At 40.6% G+C, this 21,826-nt stretch overlaps 3 protein-coding genes across 4 annotated transcripts; 2 read left to right on the forward strand and 1 right to left on the reverse strand.

Moving 5' to 3' along the window:
* Positions 1-438: 438 nt before the first annotated feature.
* Positions 439-9,220, reverse strand: LOC147320375 (terminal nucleotidyltransferase 5D-like). 2 transcript variants are annotated; one of them, XM_086308288.1, is made up of 3 exons: positions 9,036-9,220; positions 8,715-8,926; positions 439-6,253 (listed from the first exon to the last, which is right to left on the reverse strand). In XM_086308288.1, exon 3 carries the CDS (start codon positions 6,242-6,244, stop codon positions 3,929-3,931), a length of 2,316 nt encoding a protein of 771 aa, XP_086164414.1. In that variant the 5' UTR covers positions 6,245-6,253; positions 8,715-8,926; positions 9,036-9,220; the 3' UTR covers positions 439-3,928. The 2 variants fall into 2 exon arrangements, with proteins under 2 accessions (XP_086164414.1, XP_086164413.1); XM_086308287.1 differs by having other exon boundaries at positions 8,715-9,220.
* On the forward strand, positions 9,133-12,989 carry chmp1b (charged multivesicular body protein 1B). The gene is made up of 8 exons (XM_086308289.1): positions 9,133-9,587; positions 11,047-11,144; positions 11,236-11,382; positions 11,483-11,551; positions 11,636-11,743; positions 11,840-11,883; positions 12,040-12,112; positions 12,272-12,989. Exons 1-8 carry the CDS (start codon positions 9,572-9,574, stop codon positions 12,314-12,316), a joined length of 600 nt encoding a protein of 199 aa, XP_086164415.1. The 5' UTR covers positions 9,133-9,571; the 3' UTR covers positions 12,317-12,989.
* A 2,186-nt stretch (positions 12,990-15,175) lies between these two features.
* Positions 15,176-19,729, forward strand: rraga (Ras-related GTP binding A). Its single transcript, XM_086308290.1, has 10 exons — positions 15,176-15,350; positions 15,632-15,755; positions 15,908-16,007; positions 16,104-16,170; positions 16,275-16,497; positions 17,341-17,436; positions 17,576-17,698; positions 17,799-17,890; positions 17,979-18,094; positions 19,221-19,729. Exons 2-10 carry the CDS (start codon positions 15,729-15,731, stop codon positions 19,322-19,324), a joined length of 948 nt encoding a protein of 315 aa, XP_086164416.1. The 5' UTR covers positions 15,176-15,350; positions 15,632-15,728; the 3' UTR covers positions 19,325-19,729.
* Positions 19,730-21,826: the final 2,097 nt, after the last annotated feature.

A 21,826-nucleotide genomic window follows, 5' to 3' on the forward strand; every position in this document is an offset into this window, starting at 1 on the left:
TTAAAAATGTATTCATTTAACGACAGGGGCCTTGGCATGTAGAGCCACAGTCGCCTGGCACCTCCCCATCATGCTGGTCAACCGCTTGGTCACACACTGCTGTGGGATGGGGTCCCATTCTTTAACCATCATTTGTCAGTCAGTGTGGTTGTTTTGGTCAATGAATCAGTTGTTTTGCATTGGCAAAGCAGATTTACCAGGTTTTAATGGGTGCAACCCACATACTCAACTCTGCTGCTCAACCCCAAAATGCATTTTCCTTACAAATGTAAGGAATTAAAGGGAAATAAACAGGCGTTCACACGGTTTAATATTGGTACAGAATGATAAGTGTCAAACAGGTTATTACTCTGAAGGTTTAATGCAGCTTTTAAAAAATGATATAGTGGAAGTCTGACCACAAAGGAAAAGACTCCAGACAAAGAGAGGTTGTGTTAGATTTATTATCACAATAACACAACAATCTGAGCAACTAGATATCATAACAGGGACATTTCTCTACTGGCATAACAGTTCCTTAACGATACACAACAAACCCAGAGTCTAAAGATAGATACGACCACTACATATTGCACCACAGAGTACTTTAGATGTGTTCGATACTTATGTGGAGAGTCACGAGCATGTCCAACACCTTTATTACTCGACAACACCTAAGTGCATTTACATTGTGCTTCAGTCTCAGTGTGAATAGTCCACATATCCTAACCTGTGCTTAAATGATTTAGGTTTTTTTTTTTTTGTTTTTTTTTAATACTGATTACATGTACTATGCATACACAGTGAACAAACACACAAAGACAGAAGTGCAATAACTGCTGGCTGCACTGAAGACAGCTGAAATACTTAAAATGAGCAGTAACATTTTTGCACACAATAGCAGGCACCACCCCGACAGAACGTACATCTACCTCGTCCACTACAACAAACAGCTGTCAACACATTATACAAACACAAAGTCTATTCAGCCTGTCGACTGTGGGAAAAGGGATTCAACATGCTGTCATTTCTCAGCTTTTGTGTGAACAAAATTAAAAACAAGACAGTCAAACCCTCGGTCACAAATCCATAAGAAGTTCGTGGTAATTCCCTGACACGGAATAGGAGAATTTAGTTCTAAAATGCAGGTAAGTTTGAATCTTATATGGGCACAGATCTAAGCTCAGAATTTTACACTATGTCATAATAAATATCAACACACTCAGAAACACACAACAACAACAATCCTAGGAACATGACATCTGTCACTTATTGTGAGCAGAGGTGTGTCTTAACATTTTAAGGGACTGTAGGAAACATATTAGGTGTGAAGAAGCCTCATAATTTATTTTTCTTCCATCCTTGTTGTTATCATTAATAATATGGGCTTATATATAAATACTCTGTATTAAAATAAAAGATTAAAGGCCTTTGAAAGCATCTATTATTAGCTATCTATTAGCTTTTATAGTGTGGATGATGAGGTGCTCAAATGTAATGATCTGCAAGTCTCACAAACCCATATTTTATTGACAGTAGAACACAGAAAACATCAGATATTTAAACTGAAAAAAAGGTATCATTTCAAGAGAAACGTAGCTCATTTTAAATTCGATTGCAGCAACACATCTCAAAAAATGTTGGGACAGGGACACATTTACTACTGTGTAGCATCACAGCAGCCAGTAAACCTGTTGGAACTGAGGAGAGTAACTTCTGGACTTTTGGGAGAGGAACGTTGCCCCATTCTTGTCTGATACTGGATTCTAGCTGCTCAACAGTCCGGGATCTTCTTTGTCGTATTTTTCACTTTATGGTGCATCAAATTTTTTTTAATGGTGAAAGGTTTGGTCTACTGCCAGACTTGGACTCTTCTATTGGAAGTCATGCTGCTGCAATAGATGCAGTAAGTAGCTTAGCATTGTCTTGTTGAAATATGCAAGGCCTTCACTGAAAAATGTCTTCTGCATGGGAGAACGTGTTGCTGTATATACCTTTTAGCACTGGGTGCCAGTTCCTCAGGCACTAATGCACCCCCACACCAGCTTACCCATACTGAATTTATGAAAGGCTTTTAAACCGAGCGCTGCTGTAACAAGCTTCTTTAGTCTGGAGGATTCAGCATCCATAATTCTACACACCAGATTTTCTACTATACTTCAGTCCATTTTAAAGATGGCAGCATTTCTGGATCATGTTCACATATGGCTTCTTGTTTGCATCACAGAGCTTTAACCTCTGGCACAGTGAACAGTGATTTCTGAACTGTTCCTGGGCTCATGCAGTGATATCCATGGCAGAATCATGTTGTTTAAGGCAGTGCTGTCCGAGGGCCTGAACATCACAGGCATCCAATACTGATTTCCTTTGTAGCACCACTTACTTTCCAGTCTTTTGTGGGCTCCATCTCAGCTTTTTTGAGATGTGCTGCTGCCATCAATTTCAAAGGGAGTTAATATTTTTCATGAAAACGTAAAACGTATAAGAATTTGATGCATTTTCTTTGTTCTTTTGTGAATAACAAATGCTTTATGAGATTCGCAAATCACTGCATTCTACTTTTATTCACATTTTACCCAGCGTCTAAACTTTTTCAAAATTGAGATTGTACATGAATACCCACATATTAAGAGATTATATAGTCTTTGTTGTACTTTTTTGACCTTCCTGTAAAGTATGGAGTGGTTGGCAAGTTGTTATGGTGTGTTTACTTGTCAGGATTTAGCAACACAGCCATCAAAAGCTGTTTGTTTGACCTTTTTGTTGCTATTCCACTGCCAATAAAATCTGATTAAGTCACACCCTCAGTGAAACAATATTTTTCTCGGATAAGATGTTCACTGTGTTTCATTAGGAGATTATGGACCAGCTATAACCGGGCCAAAACATATGACAATCTACAGGGTAATTACCAACCAAATTCCATCTGTCACCAAAAAAATATGCTGGTCTTTTTCTCAGTTTTTGCCAACTATGACACATTATTGTGCCTGATATTTATTGACGGATGTCCTAATTAACTCAATTTTGTCTTTTTTTGTGTGCCAACTCTTTAATCTGAAGCTAGCTTGAAAGTTTTCATTTCATAATTAAAGAGAAGTCTTCTCCAAACAAAAACTCTGATGCTTTCTTGTTTTTCTAAGAGTATGATTTACACTTACAAGGGCTTTGATGTAGAAGGTCTTTTTTTGTGTGTATTTCTACAAAGGCCCCCTTATCAACCCAATAATGTTCACACAGTCCCTAATGGCACTAAACTTTTCAGCTCTCTGAAATGATGTTTACACTCACAAAAACACAGAACTTGGCACCAAGATTATGGAAACACCACAAGAGATTTCGTCTAAGGTTTTCTTTTAGTAAATGCAGTCCTATTCCTCTACAGTGAATACAGAGTTATAACCACACGTTTGACTTTACTCTACGAAGGCTGTTGACTTACAAAACACCTATATGGGAGATTTAACCCTTGAGAAATTACCATGACCCAAGCTTTACTCAAACTAGGATTTCTGTTGCCAACAGGTGTATTTTGTTTAATTGTTAGAGAGGTTTATCGAACCATAAGGAAAGTATCACACTACGATGTTCTCATCACGGGATGATGATCAGTTCAGAGCTCCACCGAAACGCAGCTGAAGCTGCCACAAATAAAGTCCCTCGGCTTCAATACGATCCTCATCACAAGCTCTCTGAAAAGTGGGTTCCTTGCGTTTCTTTCCTTTGTCAAAAGTGTTCATCTTGAAAGGGTGACGTGCTTTGATCCCAGACCACTTGCAGTTCTGACCTTTCATTGCCTTTCATGTCATAAGCAGGAGGGATTTCAAAACATTAAACACCACTGCGCCCGTGGTTGTTTTTTGTTGCTAAAACTTGCATTTGTGCTTCTGCTTGCAGAGCACCATGCTGAAAGCAGCTCGCATGCCTCCCTGTTGGCACATCAACGTTGCTACACCAGACCAGTCTGCATGTGGACATGTAAAGGGTACGGGTGGTAGACCAGAGGCGGCTGGGCCTGAGTGATGAAGTAGCTGTTGTAAATGGGTTCTGTCATGTATGGAGCCGGCTGGTAGAAGCAGGTAACGTTGGCCGTGTTGGGGATGGCGTTTTGCTCGCCCAGCACCCTTAGAGCCAGCACTGTGATCATGTTGAGGGTCTGCCTCCTCTCATGTCCCATCAAACACACCGTGCTCTCATCTATCACGCGCCGCAGGGTCATCAAATAGTCATACTTACTAGTCTCCTCGCTGCCGATGAAATGGCACTGCAAGTAGGCCTCAATCTTCCGCTGCTGCTCGCCTACGTCAGGAAAGTCGATGAAGAAGCGGGAGCACATGTATCGCTCCAGGGACTTTATCTCTGTCTCGCTGGCTGGCCGGAAGTTCCTCACTAGCAGGTCGCTGTATTTTAGCAATCCCCCACCGCGGATCTCCTCTGGGTTGTGGGTGGCAATGAGGCGGTTTCGAAGATGATCCATAGCCTGATCAAAGTCTCCGTACATGCACTCAGCTTCAACAGTGATGGTGGGCTCTCCTGCTTCCCCAAGCCATGAGCTTGACTCACAGCTGTTTGGGACGGCGTCTGCCAGCTCCGGTTTATGCTCATATACCTGAGGCTGTGAGACCACACCTGCTGCACATGAGCTGCTTTGAGGCTCTGAATCAGGAGGCTCCTTTGAGTGTTTTGGCTTAACAGTTTGTTCTAAAGTTTCTCTGGAGCAAGTCCCATCCTGCGGTGTACTGACTGTACTGTGTGTGGGAACTGTAAGTACATCTGTACCCTCCGAGTTCTCCGTCTGACAGCTTGGTATGTTTGAACTGTGAACTTGAGAACTCTCCAGCACAGCAGGTTTCGGCTGAAGTTGTTTTGGTAGCTCTATGGGTGGAAACAGCTGTGTGGTGAGGTCTGACAGATCGGTTAGTAAAGACCATTTTTCAGGCTTACTAATCAACTTCCGTGACATTTTTCTTTGTAATTTCGGCGAGGGGCAGTAATCCGGCACAATGTCCGCTGATGTGCTGCAAGATTTTTTAGCTGGGGGAGGAAAGGAAAACTCAAGATTTGAATCTTGCGGGTTTGGGGTAGAATCAGTCCTGCAGCTTACAGAGTCTACGTTGAACTTTTCTTCACGATGACTTAAATCCTGTGGAGCTGGTTTTTCTGTATGTGATGTGCACACTACAGGCTGGGAAGCTTGTGCCTCGTATTTTTCGTCATTACTCTGTAGGGTTAAACATGCATGTGTCATCAGAGGATCCCCAACATCTGAAAATAAAGTTTTGGGCGATGCAACTACAGGATAATTGATTTCAAACTGTTCTTTCTCTTCTCCTTTTTTCTCACACATCTCAAACACAATTTCCTCCTCTGATTGTACATCCTCAATGCCCTCCACTTCCTCTTTCTCCTGTTGTAAGCTTATGCTCTCCGGTTCCAGCACCTGCTGCACCTCGGGCTTTTCGTCTACACTCTCGACCTCTTCTTGACGAAGCTCTTCCTCGAGTGGAGAAACACCTTCATCCTGGCACGGACTTTCTGTGCTAGTCACCACTGCAGAATCTTCTTTCATATCATGTTCAACCTCCTGAGGAATGCTCGGCTTCTCTTGTCCTTTGCTTTCATCGTCATCGTCCTTTTTAGATGAAGGCCCAGCAGTCAGTGCCAACTTCCATTCTTGTTTCCTTTCGTTCCCCCAGTAAGACTGGAGCATACGATCTAATATAATCTGGAAGGAGTCCACACTGAACTCAAACTGTCGTCTGAGGGAACTAACAAATCGGAGCCCCACAGTTTTAGCCCTGTTGTTAGAAAGCGAGATAAGGCTCCATCTATCATGCTCATTGAAAACTTTCACCATCTTTTGCACATAGGCTTCCTTCATTGTCAGACAGGTGATCTTACGTCGGTTAACCCCAGAAGGGAGAAGGTCTCGTAGGCTCCCCAGCACCACCTCCTTAATAACATGGAAGTCTTCCTGCCTCGGAAGCTCCACTCCAAAAATGATGTCTAAGTCTTTGTAGCCAAGCCCGTTGTCTTTAACGAGGATGTGGCTGGCAGTCATGCCGTTGAGGCGTATATCTTTAACCTGAATGTTCCTTTCAACCAGACGGTCCTTCACTACACGAATGATGTCTTTCGCTCTCACTTGCAGTGTAGGAAAATTACCTCGCCCATGGATGGGGATTACCTCAGTCAAAACTTTGTCAAGAGCCTGAACTTGCTCCAGGGTTAGGTTGTGGAACCTCTTCTCTGTTTGAAGCTCCATCGTCTTCACCTGTGAAACAGAGTTTTGCATCACATTACGACTAACATCTTACACTGGCAAGGGAACGCATGGAGCAGGAAAAGAGATCAGAAAGCATAACATCCTGTGGAAAAAATGCACTTTTGCATAGAGCTGGATAAGCCACTAGCGCTGAGCCTTTGCAAGAGAGTGTGCGAAAAGAAAGGTTTTGTAGACTTGGCTTTTGCCCCTTTGTTTTTCTCTCCTCTGTAAAGTATTGTGTCAAAAATGCAGTCAAACAAAAATGCATATATGAGCTAAAGTCTTTTGCCACCCTCATTCCTCTCTGACTGCAATTGTTTATTAGTTGGATTTGAAATTCAGCAATTCAGCATTAGGAATAATGGGCAGCTCTGAGGATTGAGGATATCTCGGTGATTAGCTTGCCTGGTGTTTTGCCACTAGATGGCAACAGAATCGTAACATATGGCAAAGTCAAATAAGTGGCACAGTAAGGGCTTAAACATAAGCCACTGATGACGCACAGTAACAAATTATATTTTCCCAGTAATCCAACAAATGCAATAAAAATATGTTCTTATAAGATCGCGTCAGAATGTCTGCCACAGACCATAAAACTAAGACCATGTACATCAGCTAATCAAATGCACAGGCCAAATATGTAACATTGTTTCTACTTTACGACCCCTCCCACACTGAACTGGGGCTTTTTCTCTGCCAGCCATGGACACTGCCAGCTGCCTTTCACACCATTTTACTTGTTGGTCACATTGGATAAATATTCAGTAATCAAGTTTGTTGAATTTCTTCCATGATTACATGTCCTAGTTACAGGTGACTCACCTGTCTGTCATTCAGCAGCTGACAGGTAATCAGGGAAGAAATTAAACTTAGCAACTACAGAACCTGGTCGGTCTGTATAAGGCAAGCTGGATTTGTCTGTTTGGCTTGCACCTCTATGTCAAAAGGTATCAGAGGGAGTCATGCATAATAAAAACAGGGTTGCGGTTAATACCCCCAGACTACATCTTTCTGCAAATATACAGCATGGCGTAAATGTTCCTGGTCTTTTAATGTCACAACAAATTGTATCTGACATAGTTTTTGTTAAAATCTTTAAATTAAGAAGGGGGTAAAGGAGAAATGAGTTAGAGTGGGGGAAAGGTGGTCTACGTCATCATTAATGCACGCTGACTCACTCTGTACAGAGACAAATGTCAGATTTTAGCCTGTTACCGAACACACACCACAGAGAAGAGCTCCACTTATGTGTGTATCTGTAAATGTACCTAAGAAATAGGTGCATTTAGCTTATTATATACTACCAGCATAAGCTGGTAATCAAAATGAAACGAGCAGTGTTTGAAATCTAATGTTTAAATCTGCATAACTTGATAAATAAATTTCATCAACTTTCAGGTCAGATTCAATTAAAATCAAAAGTGTGCTGTTCTAAGAATATTTTTCATGCGATACTCCTCCATAATAGCTCATCATATATAGTTTATATAAAGATCAAAGAAAAGGGAATGGTTCAATTTTAACGTGTTACATCAAATATGAGCATAGTGGCTAAAGCTTAATGAAAATACCTGTGAAAATGTTTTAACCCCATTTTTAAAAATGCAAACTGAGACGCAAATTGTACCGATTTCATTCACATGGTTTTCACGGCCCTGTGACGTACTGTAAACAGCACTCAATCAACTGTGCTGCGCACAGCGTGTGACCTGCCTTCTGCATCCTCTATCCTGTGTTAGTATTTGACGGTCATCAATGCAAAATGCAGTCAGTGGCAGCAACTCGGGGCACAGGGAAGCATGGCCCACAGCAGCCTCTAGTGAATCTCAGGGGTTATATCAACTCGGTCCTGCAGCAGGACTGCTCCTCTGCCACTTGGCTTCTTTATAGATAAGACTATATGACTCATACAGCCACTGAATGAAGCATCACACGTTGGCTCTCCTGGATTGTCTCTCTGTGCGCAAAAAAACAAAACAAAACCACCACGACACCAAATGCACCGCTTGCGGTGGCATTATGGCTGTGAAACTCTTGAAATATTTAGGCAGGGAAGCTTGTGAATGGATTGAAGCATAGTCCACCCCACAATACTGAGCACACAGATGGTGATCGTGATGTGGGGACACACAAAAGGCTGGTGGTGGGCATTTCTGCTTGGATCAACAACATTTTGCTCTTTAATGTTTCAACCACAGAGCAACGTGTTGTCCTCGGAACTTAAAATGTATCACAGATTAGTTCCAGATGTGACCAACATCTGGATTTTCCGCTCCATTTAGAAGCTACTAGTTGACAAGTTGACAGACAGTGTAAGTAAATAAACAGGCCAATCTTTGTTTCTTTGTTTGCTTTTTTTTTGGCTGAAACTGAGCAATATGCTGAAGGAAGGAGAAAAAAGGGTGCATTTACTGCGTTGTGCCAGCAGAAGAGATAATTATGCGTTTACAAAATACAAATAAAAACTCACCTGCTTCGTGGTGGAAAGTAAAGCCAGGGCAGAGACAAGAAAAATGAAAACTGTGAAGTATCCAACAGGTTTATGCGACCTCGTTGGAAAGGTTGATGCTGAAGCTGAAGTTATAACGCGGACACTTTCCTCTCAGCGCAGGAGCCCTGTTTCCATGGCAATCAGGCGTCACGAAATTTACGGTAAATCACGACGCTCGGTGTCTTCCTTAACTGCAAGTGACAACCACTCAAGTTTGAAACAAAGAACGTATCTGAGCGCCCTCCAAACGCATCTGAAGTGTTTGGTAAAGTTTGGCTTGTAACGGCAGAGCACACCGACCTGTCAGGCTGAACTACCGGCGTGCCACCGCACTGCCGAGCTGTTGCGGGGTGAACATCACATCAGACGGAGTGAGTCATCCTCTCTCCCAGCCGTGATCCACACCGTAAATCTAATCATCAATCAACCGCTTTTACCTCCCACCGGCACTCCGCCGGGTACAACGCCACGTCCACTTTTATCAGTCTGTGCTCACTCGGTCACTGTGCTCAGCCGGAGTTTACTCGTAGAAAAAACTGCGGTGTTTTAACGTTAGTTTTATTTATTTATTTATTTATTTTTATTTTTTTATTCTCATTCACATTTCGGGTGGAGGAGGGGGGCTAGCCGCTCCTTCGTGACGTCTGAATGGAATACCGTCACCACGTGACACTGACGTCGTCCATATTTTGATCAGACATCAGGAAGTGCGGAAGAAGACGAGGACCGAAACCTGAAAAGGTGAAGTTTTACTGGGAAGTTTTGTTATATTTAGCAACTTTTTTGTGTGTTGATTTTATTGTGTAACTGTTGGATTTTAAAAGAACGGCCTCAAGATGCCCAGCATGGAAAGTATCCTTTTAAAAAGAGCGGTGAGAGAGAGTCACTTGGTGTAATGTTAACGCCGAGCTAAACGGGCGAACACAACACGGTGGTTTTTGACGAGACTGCTGAGATTAATGTGCGACAGATGTCTGAAGCGTCGCGGAACATGTTTGATATTGAGCGGAGACACAGGTAACGCCTTACCGAATAACCTGAACCTTTCATAGTCTGTATAGGCGTCGTAACACGGCGACCGAGCTGGGCTGAAGGCCTTAAGAGCTTACACTGCTAATGGGTGTAAATAAAGCAGCTGGCGCTCGGTAGTTTCCCGTGAAGTTTGGGTGTTAGCTAGCACTCCGAATCATAATAAAGGAACAAGGTGGATGTGTGTTGTTGAACACAGCGCGGCGGTGGTTTCCAGGAGCCATACAAACATAGGCAAATTATTAGAAAACTCCAAAAATACCTGTTTTGTAACCCGTGTCTGTCACAGTATAACTCATGAGAACAAATCTCAGACTTTTTTAAATGTAAATGTTATTCAGACTGACATTGGAATTTTAAGGGCTGTATTGACATTGTTATTACGGGTTTTAAAATCCAGCTGACTAATAGTATTTTTTTTAATAAACAGTAAATCTTAAAGATAATCCATTTGAATAGACTTTGATTAAAAAGAATTGTAACTAACACGGGTAGTAAACAGGATGGAAAATGAACTTGTCAGTGCTCTCTTGTGGACAGATCATGCAGTGGTGATGCTGTTTCTTCAGTCTGTTGGTGCAACTCTGCTTTTTGCCCACATGACTCTATTCAAGCTGAGAAAATAGATACACAAACCATTGTTGTGTGGCTCAAAGGTGTGACAGACATTTTTTTTGTAGCAAGTCTCTCCATCCAAAAGTCACGTGATGATGTCAGACCTTTGTTATCTGAGTCTGACTAATATGGGTCAGAATTACGCAATCCTTATCTAGAATAGACTGACTGAAATGCTAAGTTTGTATTTATATCTTCTACTAAAGTATAGGGTTCAGAACTGGATAACAACGCGCCCTGGCAACACTTGTGTTTAAGACATATTCTCCTTGATATCAAATTTCTGCTTGCACATCTATGTTTGAGTGTATTTTTTGCTGGAGTGTTTAGTTTCACAGTATTCCCATGACATCAGAGCACCAGCTTCAAGTTTATTTCACATTTTGTGATCATTTATTTAGCTTGAAATTCAAGGAGATGCATTTAATTTTTATCTTCCTGTAGTGGTTTAAATGCATCAGATCGTGGTTAAAAAATAAATAAATAATGAGAACTATCACCTGATACCAGATTTAAAATCTTTGTCTCTTTATGAACTGTCTCCTTTTCCAATAATTATTACAGAGTTTTAGTTTAGGCCAAACTTATGTGAGGAGACGGAGGTGTACAGATTTTGGTCTTTGGGCTTTGTATTTGGGCTTTGTTCTTCTTTAACTTGTTGTACCAGAAAATCTCTTCAATCTAAAGTTTGCTGCCAAAGAACTCCAAAGAAATTCCAAGAAATGTGACAAAGAGGAAAAATTAGAGAAGGCTAAAGTCAAGAAGGTAAGCAGCGATGACTCAGAATCCATTCATCAGTTCATGAAAGACTGCTCAAGATTTTACTGAACCATTATTTTTGTCTGCCACCCCACAGGCCATCCAGAAAGGAAACATGGAAGTGGCAAGAATTCATGCAGAAAACGCCATCAGACAGAAGAACCAGTCTGTGAACTTCCTGCGGATGAGCGCTCGGGTAGATGCTGTGGCAGCGAGGGTCCAAACTGCAGTCACAATGAACCAGGTGCTGTAGTCCTAGAAAGATCAGTTAGAGGCTGAAGACAACATTTCAGTTTGAGCTCTGTTTGTGGCTATTTGACTAATGTGGTGTTTTTCTATCTCAGGTCACAAAATCAATGGCTGGAGTGGTGAAAGGCATGGACGCCACATTGAAGAGTATGAATCTGGAAAAGGTACAACAGTCTACATGTGGATATAATGTGATGATTTTAGTAAGAAAGAACCGATTAAAACACATCGTCAATGCTTGTTTTAAGATTTCTGCTCTCATGGATAAATTTGAACACCAGTTTGAGACACTGGATGTTCAGACAGCCCAGATGGAGGATACGATGAGCAGCACGACAACTCTCACAACACCACAGGTACCCCACGCCGTGCCGGTTTATTCTTATATTCTTTCACGCTGTCAGGCCGTTAAAGACTCGAAGGTGAAACCTGCTGTGTCATGTGTGTTTCAGAATCAAGTGGAGTCGTTGCTGCACGAAATGGCTGATGAAGCAGGGTAACATTTTCACTGTTTGTGAAATATCTGATCACGTGGGCCAGTGTGTGACGTAGAGACATAGATATGATCGGATGTGTTACAGGGCGTTATGAAAGAGTAGATATTTCATTTTGGTTTAAAAATGTACACTTCCCATGTCCGCCTCTTGCTTAGGTTGGATCTGAACATGGAGCTCCCTCAAGGACAGACGGGATCAGTGGGTACCAGTGTGGCCTCTGCAGAACAGGTACACACACATTACATCATAATTGTTACTAACACATTTGCAAAACTCAGATAGATGAAGCAAAACAGGAAGAAGTTCTTTGTGGATCCAGCAAACAAAAACTGTCTCGTCTTCATCCTCATTTAATCGCTGTCTTTTCTCTCACTCTCATATCCAAAGGACGAACTGTCTCAAAGGCTCGCTAAACTTAGAGATCAGATGTAAAGAATGACTGCAGTCGAATGGCGCTGGAAGAGGACTCCAAAGCGTCTGTACACTACCTGAATATAACTCCCCAACACCTTTTTATTTCCATCATGTCTTCTCTCCTTTTTACATCTACTGTCTCCTTTGAGGGGCTATTGTATCACTTTTCCTCATGTTGGTGATATGTTTATGATAACATCACGTTATTAAAGTGGTTTACTTGGTATGGAAATTGTATGTAATTCTTGAATATATATATTTGCCAATAAAGAGGAAGTAATTTATAATTATTGTTAAATATGTATATTTAAGAAGTCCATAAATGTGATGTGGGAGTTTGACAGTTAGTACCCTGTAAATTATAGGCCAATTTCATATAGTTTTGGTGAAATGATAAAAAATTTTGGAGGATAGAATTCAATTTTTGTTTGTGATTCCATGATTGCAGACAACATTTATGCATTTCTTTCTGTCTTCTTGACATCAAAGAGTGGAAGACCTCCCCAGTTATCGGTGAACTGACTTCTTCTGTTGGATTTATTTTATTTTATTTGTGTGAGGTTCCTGAAAGATTAGCCTGAGATTTTGTTTTTGTTTTGTTTTTCTGGTCTTCAATAATCTTGCTGATTATTTGGAAAAGGGGTTCTGAAAATAAACAGTAAGCAAACAATAAAATTTTATAACACTTTTATTTCTGTGCTTTTTAATTAAACCAATTCATCCTCCTTTTGTTAACTATGAATATTTCATTTGGAGTGAAATGCCCACTTTAAGACGTACGCACATGCTTTGAGGGTTAGGGCTGCTGCAGATACTCGTAAAAGCAATTTCCAGTGGTAATCTTTCCAATTATTTTTCCATTAAAAATAAAAACAGCACATTATGAATATGTAAAGGATGACACCTGTTTTCTCAGGTGTGGGTAAAGTGTCTCGACTTGCTTTTGTGAGAGATTTCCAAATGCAGATTTCCTCTTCTTTCCAGTCAAGTCTTTAATTTTCCTCTTAAAAGAGACACGTGGTCCAAATTAGCTGCTCTGTCTGTTGTCCCCTCAGTAATCATTCTATTTTTGAATATTCACTTGGACTGTATGCAGATACGATCAGAAAACCCCCCCACTTTAAAACGGCTCTACAAGAAAAATCTCCTTAGATGGCTATTGAGAGATGTCAAGAGATTTATGTGCAGTGGTGTTACATGAACGAGCATAATGAATTTCTGATCAAAAAATGTAATGTTCCAGTTTATTTAATCCTTTCTTCTTACAGATTCGGTCATTGCTATGCGGCTGATGTGTTTCTGACGCTATACTTTAAGTCTTACATTCAAAGGCTAATGAGCAAATAAACAAATCTGTTTGAGAAATCACAAATGTACTACCACAGTTTAAAGTGGCATTATTCTAGTTAGTCACAATAAAAAAACTGTAAATCAGGATTCTCAATGTGGGCAGTTTTATATTTATTATATTTACTATTGTTTTGTTTTTGAACTATCAAAATGGCAACAATGTTTTTTCTTTGTGTCAGTTTATCCATTAGAGCTGATAAAATGGGGCGATCGTGGCTCAAGAATTGTTAGTTCGTCTTGTAATCGGAAGGTTGCCGGTTTGAGCCCCGGCTCCGACAGTTTCGGTCGTTGTGTCCTTGGGCAAGACACTTCACCCGTTACCTACTGGTGGTGGTCAGAGGGCCCGGTGGCGCCAGTGTCCGGCAGCCTCGCCTCTGTCAGTGCGTCCCAGGGCAGCTGTGGCTACAGTGTAGCTTGCCATCACCAGTGTGTGAATGGGTGAATGACTGTGTAAAGCGCTTTGGGGTCCTTGGGGACTAAGTAAAGTGCTATACAAATACAGGCCATTTGCCAAAATACTCAACAATGAATTCTAGCATTTAAACACACAAGTGACACCTCTGTGAGTGTTTTTGAGATCACATTTTAACATAAGAATATTCAAACGCTTGCCGTGATATATTTTATTTTGAAATCTGTTCCTTCACGCACATTGAGGCTACGGGTGTCTAACAGACCTCTAGTGGCCAAGAGGCGGAACTGCATCATGTAATTAAAGAAGCGCTTTTTGCGTGAGTGGAAATAATTGTGTGAATGATAATAGACACAAATTTTTCTGAGAAATCCTTGATCCCAATGTCATGATAGAAACGCTCCAAAACAGCGAAATTAAAAGCGCGTTGTAATGCTTCACGTAATAGGTTTCAAAATAAATCAAAAATCCAGAACCAGTCACGCCTACAGCCATTACTTTGGTCTCTGAGTCATGTAGTCATGGGTTAACAATGAAACCATTATTTGGGTCTTTATTTAATTCATATCCTTTATTGCCACTCAGCATTGCGGAACAAAATTATGGGCACAGAAAGACAAACACACACACATACAAATTACAATAAAAACAGGACCAGGTTGAAAGACAATAAAATAAATTAAGGTTATCCATATGTATAAAAATAACCAAATAAATAAATAAAAACAATATATAAAAAATAAGATGTAAGGCATGACGTGGTGTGCTATTGTACTGAATAAAGCTATAATTTTAAAGAAATTCACAAGTCACGACCTGTTTTGATGTTAAGTGTTAAAGTTTAGGTCTTTAATAATTAACAATACATCTATAAATTGAATTGCAGCCACTCTGGTTGAATCTCCGATACAAATCAAAATGGGAGGTTTAAATTATGCCTCATAAATAAGGTTTGCCTTTAGCCTATTGAAGTATAAACTCTTCTTTTTTTTTTTCAAAAAGGACTACAACTAAAACTATTTCGGAGTTAAACTGAAGGTTGTTGTTCTCTTTTAGACTTTAATCTAAAAACGTCTGTAAGGTTTAAATCTATGACGTCGCCTGTGAGACAGAACTCGGGGCTTAAAGCCCAAAATGCTCATCATGTGACTCTTGGCGTACACAGGAAGCAGCTGATCCTGACTTCATTGCTGCTTTCACTAAGTAATGTTTATCAACTGTACTCGTTTAAACAAAGGAAAACTGTTGTTTAAAACTGCACCGGTTTAGGTAACTGGTCGACTCTTTCGGGTAGGTTGATGATACGCTGTTGAATTTTAGTGCAGCTATTCAGCCGTTTATTTAAGCTAAGCTAACCTAGCCTTATATCTGGACTGTTTCGGGCTAGCTAAGTTAGCATTAGCTCAAGTGTTTATAACAGAGAAAGAAAAGTAAATAAGCCCAGCAAGCTTATTGAGGATTATTAAAGATCAAAAGTGACGGGATATGTTTGATTTGTTTCTGTTTTAAGCGTTCACACGTGTTATGAACACGTTTTGGGGTTTTTTTTCTGGGGGGGATTTTCTCCGTAGCCCAAAGAGAGGAAGGGGAGGACAGCTGCAGACACAGCCTGAAGTCATCTGACCCGCAGCTCACTGAGATACCCGACACTCGTATTTGCTGAGGGGGATGTCAAGCACAGCAATGAAGAAAAAGGTAAAGCAAGGGCAGATCTGTTAGATCATTACAGAGAACTCGTTTTATCCTTTTTGAAGTGTCCTTTGATTTCAAGCATGTACTTCTAAAATCAGAGATTAATCCACCTAATTACCCTTCCCACTATAATAGTGAGTGTGTGTGCTTTTCAGGTGCTACTGATGGGGAAAAGTGGGTCTGGAAAGACCAGTATGAGATCAATCATCTTTGCCAATTACATAGCTCGAGACACACGCCGCCTTGGAGCTACAAGTAAGAGCACCGTCTTATATGAAAATGTATTTTTAATGCTGAGCGTTTCATTATCTACATTTATTTAACTCTTCTGCTTTTATTGGTTGACCATAGTTGACGTGGAACACTCCCATGTACGGTTTCTTGGCAATCTGGTTCTAAACCTGTGGGACTGTGGAGGGTAAGACACACATTTGCTAATTATTTGCCATTTCTGGACCAGCTTTGAGAAGCCAAAGTTATTCCTTATTTTTAATCACTTATCTGTGCCTTTTAAACCAACAGACAGGACACATTCATGGAGAACTACTTCACCAGCCAGAGGGACAACATTTTCAGAAATGTAGAAGTTCTTATTTACGTATTTGACGTTGAGAGCCGTGAGCTAGAGAAAGACATGCACTACTACCAGTCGTGTCTGGAAGCCATTCTGCAGAATTCCCCTGATGCCAAGGTGTTCTGTCTTGTGCACAAAATGGACCTTGTGCAGGAAGACCAGAGAGATTTGGTGAGATTCAAGTAACATTTCATACATCATTAGTACTGCTGTCCCGCTCACGTGTTACTATTTTGCTCTGTCTTGAATTTGCAGTGTTATACAATGATATTTAATCTGCGAGTCAAGTGCTGATTAATAGTCTGATCCGGTTCAGTCAGACATGACACTGCCCATCCAGAACAGAAACAGGAAAAAAATATTGATCATACTACATCTTTTCTAAGATTGTACTGTTCAGTCTTTTCCACAAGCACAGCCATAGTGCCCAGTGTAGAACCAGTTCCATGTGTTTCCACCAAAAAGCTTTAAAAAGCAAAAGTCTCCCACTCCAACTTCATTTAGCTGAGTCTGTGAACTCCTTTAAAGTGGGAAACAAGTTAATATAACAGTATGTACTATTAAGGTTTGCTTGAGTTGTTGGCTGGTTCTTCAAAAAATTAAAATAAAACCTTACCAAGACATAAGTGACTCTGGCACCAGCACAGGAAATGAGTTGTATATATTTACTCATTAAAGTGGTCCTTTTTAGACTTTTGCACTAGTTTTTCTTGATTGAAACTTGAACTTTCATTTCACTGAAAAAGTGAAAGGGATCACTTTGATGTGTAAGCTACAGTATGACCCATTTAAGTATGAACTGAATATGAACAACCTAAACGTAGGGCTCTTAAGGGTACCAATAATATTTGTAAATGGTCATATTGTTCACCTCTTAATTTTACTGCCTGTTATGTTAATCATATCTATAATAACCTCCTTTCATACTTTTTCTTTGTATTTTACTTATTTGTGTCTATTTTGATCTTGAGCTGGTCCCACTTCCCTTTTGGTGTGACCTTTCTGTCTTTACAGATCTTTAAAGAACGTGAAGAAGATCTGCGAAGACTGTCCAGGCCTTTAGCTTGCACATGCTTCAGGACATCAATCTGGGATGAAACCCTATATAAGGTCTTGAACCTGACTGTCCATATATTTATTTATTTATTTATTTATTTATTTATTTATTTATTGTCACAGCTAATAAAGCTGAGGCTTTTTTTTTGTTGGTAAATTTAGCTGAACGTTGTTGGGTTTTTTCTCTTTGCAGGCCTGGTCCAGCATAGTGTACCAGCTCATCCCAAACGTCCAGCAGCTGGAAACAAACCTGAGAAATTTTGCACAGATCATAGAGGCAGATGAAGTTCTTCTGTTTGAGAGAGCGACCTTCCTGGTGAGAGTGTCCGTTTCCTCTGCAGCGTCTGGGCAGGAAATACAAATTTAGAAATGAGTCATTTATCTTGTCGTTTCCCCGTGTTGTTTTGTAAATGCAGGTGATCTCCCACTATCAGTGCAAAGAGCAGCGTGACGCTCACAGGTTTGAGAAGATCAGTAACATTATCAAACAGTTCAAACTCAGCTGTAGGTAAGTGTTTTGCAGATGCTCCGCCTCCTCTCCAGATGCCATCAGCTGGAGTGTGTTGATTTTAATTTTATTTATTTTATCATTCCAGTAAACTTGCAGCTTCCTTCCAAAGCATGGAAGTAAGGAACTCAAATTTTGCAGCCTTCATTGACGTCTTCACCTCCAACACTTATGTCATGGTCATCATGTCGGACCCTTCTATTCGTAAGTAGTGAAGATAACATTTCTCTGCAGCAGATTCACAGTTATGAGAAAAAATAAAAAAATAATAATAATCATAATAATCATCATCATCATCTAAGGAGCTTAGAAAGAAAAGCGACTGGAAGTTTCTTGAAGATATTTCACCTTTCATCCAAAAAGCTTCTTCAGTTCTAAAACCAAATCCCTAGTGGGAATGTCCCTTAAGAGGGTCGTTGACCCTCTATTGATCATGTACCTCATGACATGAGGAAGTGTTGAGATCCCTTCCCAGGCATTTCAGATCTTGCAACAGATGATCTCACATGATTGGGTGAGGCAGGGTCTCACAATAGCCGCTTTTCCATTAGTACCTGCTCCGATCAACTCGCCTCGACTCGGATTGAATGGTTTTCCATTACAATTGAGTACCACCTAATGTGCGCGGTCGTTGTCATAGCAATGCATCAGAGCGTCCCATGATGTAATTAATATCCGACAAAAATGCTACAACAAAGGTGGATGTAGAGGCGATGATATACCTGCTGCTCAGTCTGTGGCTTTTTGTCAGACTTTTTTTTTTTTTGTAGCCGTTTCACTTGTTGCTGGGTTCAAAAATAGTGGTTTTGATTTTTGTGAATGAGACACTCACACTCATCGTGTGACTCATCGAGTGACGCCACTGACCAGCCAATCGGTGGCATGCAGTCTGATGACGTCACATTTTAGCACCTGCTCAGATCACTTGGAAACCTGCTGAGCGGGTACTGTTTTTAGTACTTGATACTATGAGGTAATGGAAAGTCCTGAAAATTGTGGCCATCAGTGACTGATCGATCAAAGTAGGTAGTAATGGAAAAGGGACTAATGGTTTCACCCAAACCTCTGCTGCTAATGACTCACACCTTTTTTCACACCATGGCTCATGCGATGAGGGACATGATCAATAGTGGGTCAACGACCCTCTTAAAGAATAATCCTCACTAGGGTTTAAATACATGGGACTCTCAACCATTTGGTTTTAGAACTGAATAATCTCTTAGATGAGAGGTCAGTCAGTTTGCTTTCCAGGCTGCTTAGATTACCTTGTCCTAGATGACTGAGAACCTACACAGACAATAATAAGAACTCACATCTCCTTTTTTTCCAGCATCTGCAGCCACTCTCATCAATATCCGTAATGCTAGGAAACACTTTGAGAAGTTGGAGCGAGTGGATGGACCCAAGCATAGCCTGCACATGCGGATGCGCTAGCCTGTGCATTTGTCCTAGTGGATACTCTCAGCCAATCAGTTCACAGACAGCATGTTGCGGTCTCCTGGTGTCACATGAGCAGCCCTGCACCGTTTCGTCTATATCTTCATATTCAATCACAGTTATTACGCGAGAAATCACCTTGTTTTTGTTTTGCTCTAATTCTTACGGGAGAAGTGATAACAACTCGTTGGGAAATGTATTGTTTACTACAGAGGTGGGGGAGGGGAGGGCTACATTTGCTGTCACACTTTGTCATATTTCAGTAGATTCATTCACTCCATGCAGTGAATCCCAGTGATTGGGGATGTCTCTCCGTATGAGAAGCAGCAGATATTGTATGATTTGATTTTCAAATGTCGTTTGTAAGCTGTTACAAACAATATAGTTCTATTCAGAAAAATATTTGAAGTGTGGGGTGGTTTGTTTTTTGTTTTGTTTTGGTTTTTTTTTGGGGGGGGGTTCTGTTTTTAATCTTTGACAATACTAACTGCTTTTAGAAACAGGCGCTGTAAACAGATGTACACAGAGATGGATCAGAGATCGTTCTTATTGGTCCTTTTCTTCATTGTAGTCTCACCAGGCTAACTTGACAGGTGGCACCAGTTGTCTTGTACACATAGCAAATAGTGCACCTGTTAAGTGAGACAACTTCAGGGGATGGACAGCAAGTTACAGCGCAAATGGCATATTTTTGTTCATTTAATATGGCAAACAGCTGCTGAGTGTGTTAAAGTAGACCTATTTCCATTCTAACTCATTTCCAACTCTATATTTTTATTGGATTCTGATGGAGTGGGGTTGTGTCTGGAAGCTGACCAATCAGAAGAAAGTGATATTTTTGAGACCGTTGCCTTAAAGGGATGAGCTAAAAGGCCTTTTTTTAGACTGGAACTTAGAGACTGCTAAAGATCAGGTCTAAAATAAAGAATTTTTAAATTTTGAATCATGCAAAATTATGCTAAAGAAGTGCCAGAATACATGTTTCTACCTGGAATTGAGCACTGGGAACCAGTGATACAAGATTGATACAAGTGGCTCTCATGCTCACTTTTGCTCCTATTTTTCTATCAAAAAATTAAATGGAGCACAGGCCAACTGAATTTCAACATTATTGTAGTTTTGATGTCTGATCAGTTACCACAATTTCAACACATTTAAATTATAATATTTATTGGGATCAAAACAAGCAGAGTATTAAAGTCTCCAAACTAAACTTTTCAGTCAAATCTAGCTAATCCATTCTCCTCTTAAGGCTATAAAACACTCACTTTATTAGGTACACTTTGCTAGTACTCGAGTGGACTCCCTTTCTTTCTTTCTTTTTCGGCTGCACATCCATAATGCAAATAACCAGTTCTACAACATCTATTGGTCTGGAGATGTGGTGAGTGTGGAGGTCATTTGCATTCAGTAAACCCATTGTCATGTTTCAGAAAATAGTCTAAGAAGATGTGAGTTTGGTGAGATGGAGCCATCAGAAGATGAAAATGCTGGGTGTCGGCTGTGGTGTTTAAATGATTCTCAGTTAGTACGATGAGGCCCAAAGTGTGCCAAGAAAATATTTTTCTCCTTACACCACCAGCAGCAGCTTTCTGACACAAAATTCTGACCCTGCTATCTGAATGTCGCAGCAGAAAAGCAGATTCATCAGCGCAGGCAATGTTTTTTTTTCAATCTTTTGACCAATTTTGGTCTTAATTGCAGCCTTAGTTTCCTGTTCTTGCACCATGTTTTGTCTTCTGTTGCTATACCCATCAGCTTCAAGGTTTGGCATGTTGTGCATTAAGAGATGCTCTTCAGCATATCTCAGTTGTAACCAGTGGTTTTTTGAGTTAATGTTGTCTTCCTGTCATCTTGAAGCAACCTGACCCCTCTCCTCTGATCACTGGGATCAACTAGACCTTTTCTCCCAGAGGACTGCCGCTCACTGGGTATTTTTTCTTTTTGAGATCATCCTCTGTAATCCTTAGAGATTGCTGTGCAGGAAAACCCAGCAGATCAGTTTTTTTAAATACTCAGGCCAGCCTGTCGAGCACCGACAACCAACCACATGCAAAGTCACTTAAATTACCTTCTTCCTCATGTCTAAATACACTGATTTGCTGTGGTGCTGTTTTTCTGATCATTTATATGCATTTATGAGTAGTTGAACAGGTGTACCTAACAAAGTGGCCTGTGTATGTACCCAGAATAAGCCTTTCATTTATTTTTAAGTTTGGTTTCAAGGTTTGAGTGGTTTACATGTCATTTGTTTCTTATCAGAGAGAAACAGTATTTATTCATGTTGTCCATGGAAAGTAACTTGAGATTTAGTCATGGTACCTGATACCACCAACTCCTTCAGGGTCTGCAAGGGATATGGGCTATTATGCCTTGCCTCTTTACTGTAGCCAGATCTGATCCGGAGGCATTGTTCCAGTAGAGCTTATCTACAGTGTTCATGCGGTTGAGCTGTATCCTGGAATGCAGAGGCTGAATAGCTGGAAAATCCCCAGTCTC

This window comes from Aulonocara sp. 'chitande type north' Nkhata Bay, linkage group LG10, assembly GCF_057382095.1.
Source record: "Aulonocara sp. 'chitande type north' Nkhata Bay isolate Kocher_YH1m ecotype deep benthic linkage group LG10, A_spYH_male_GT1.1, whole genome shotgun sequence".
Lineage (NCBI taxonomy): Eukaryota > Metazoa > Chordata > Actinopteri > Cichliformes > Cichlidae > Aulonocara > Aulonocara sp. 'chitande type north' Nkhata Bay.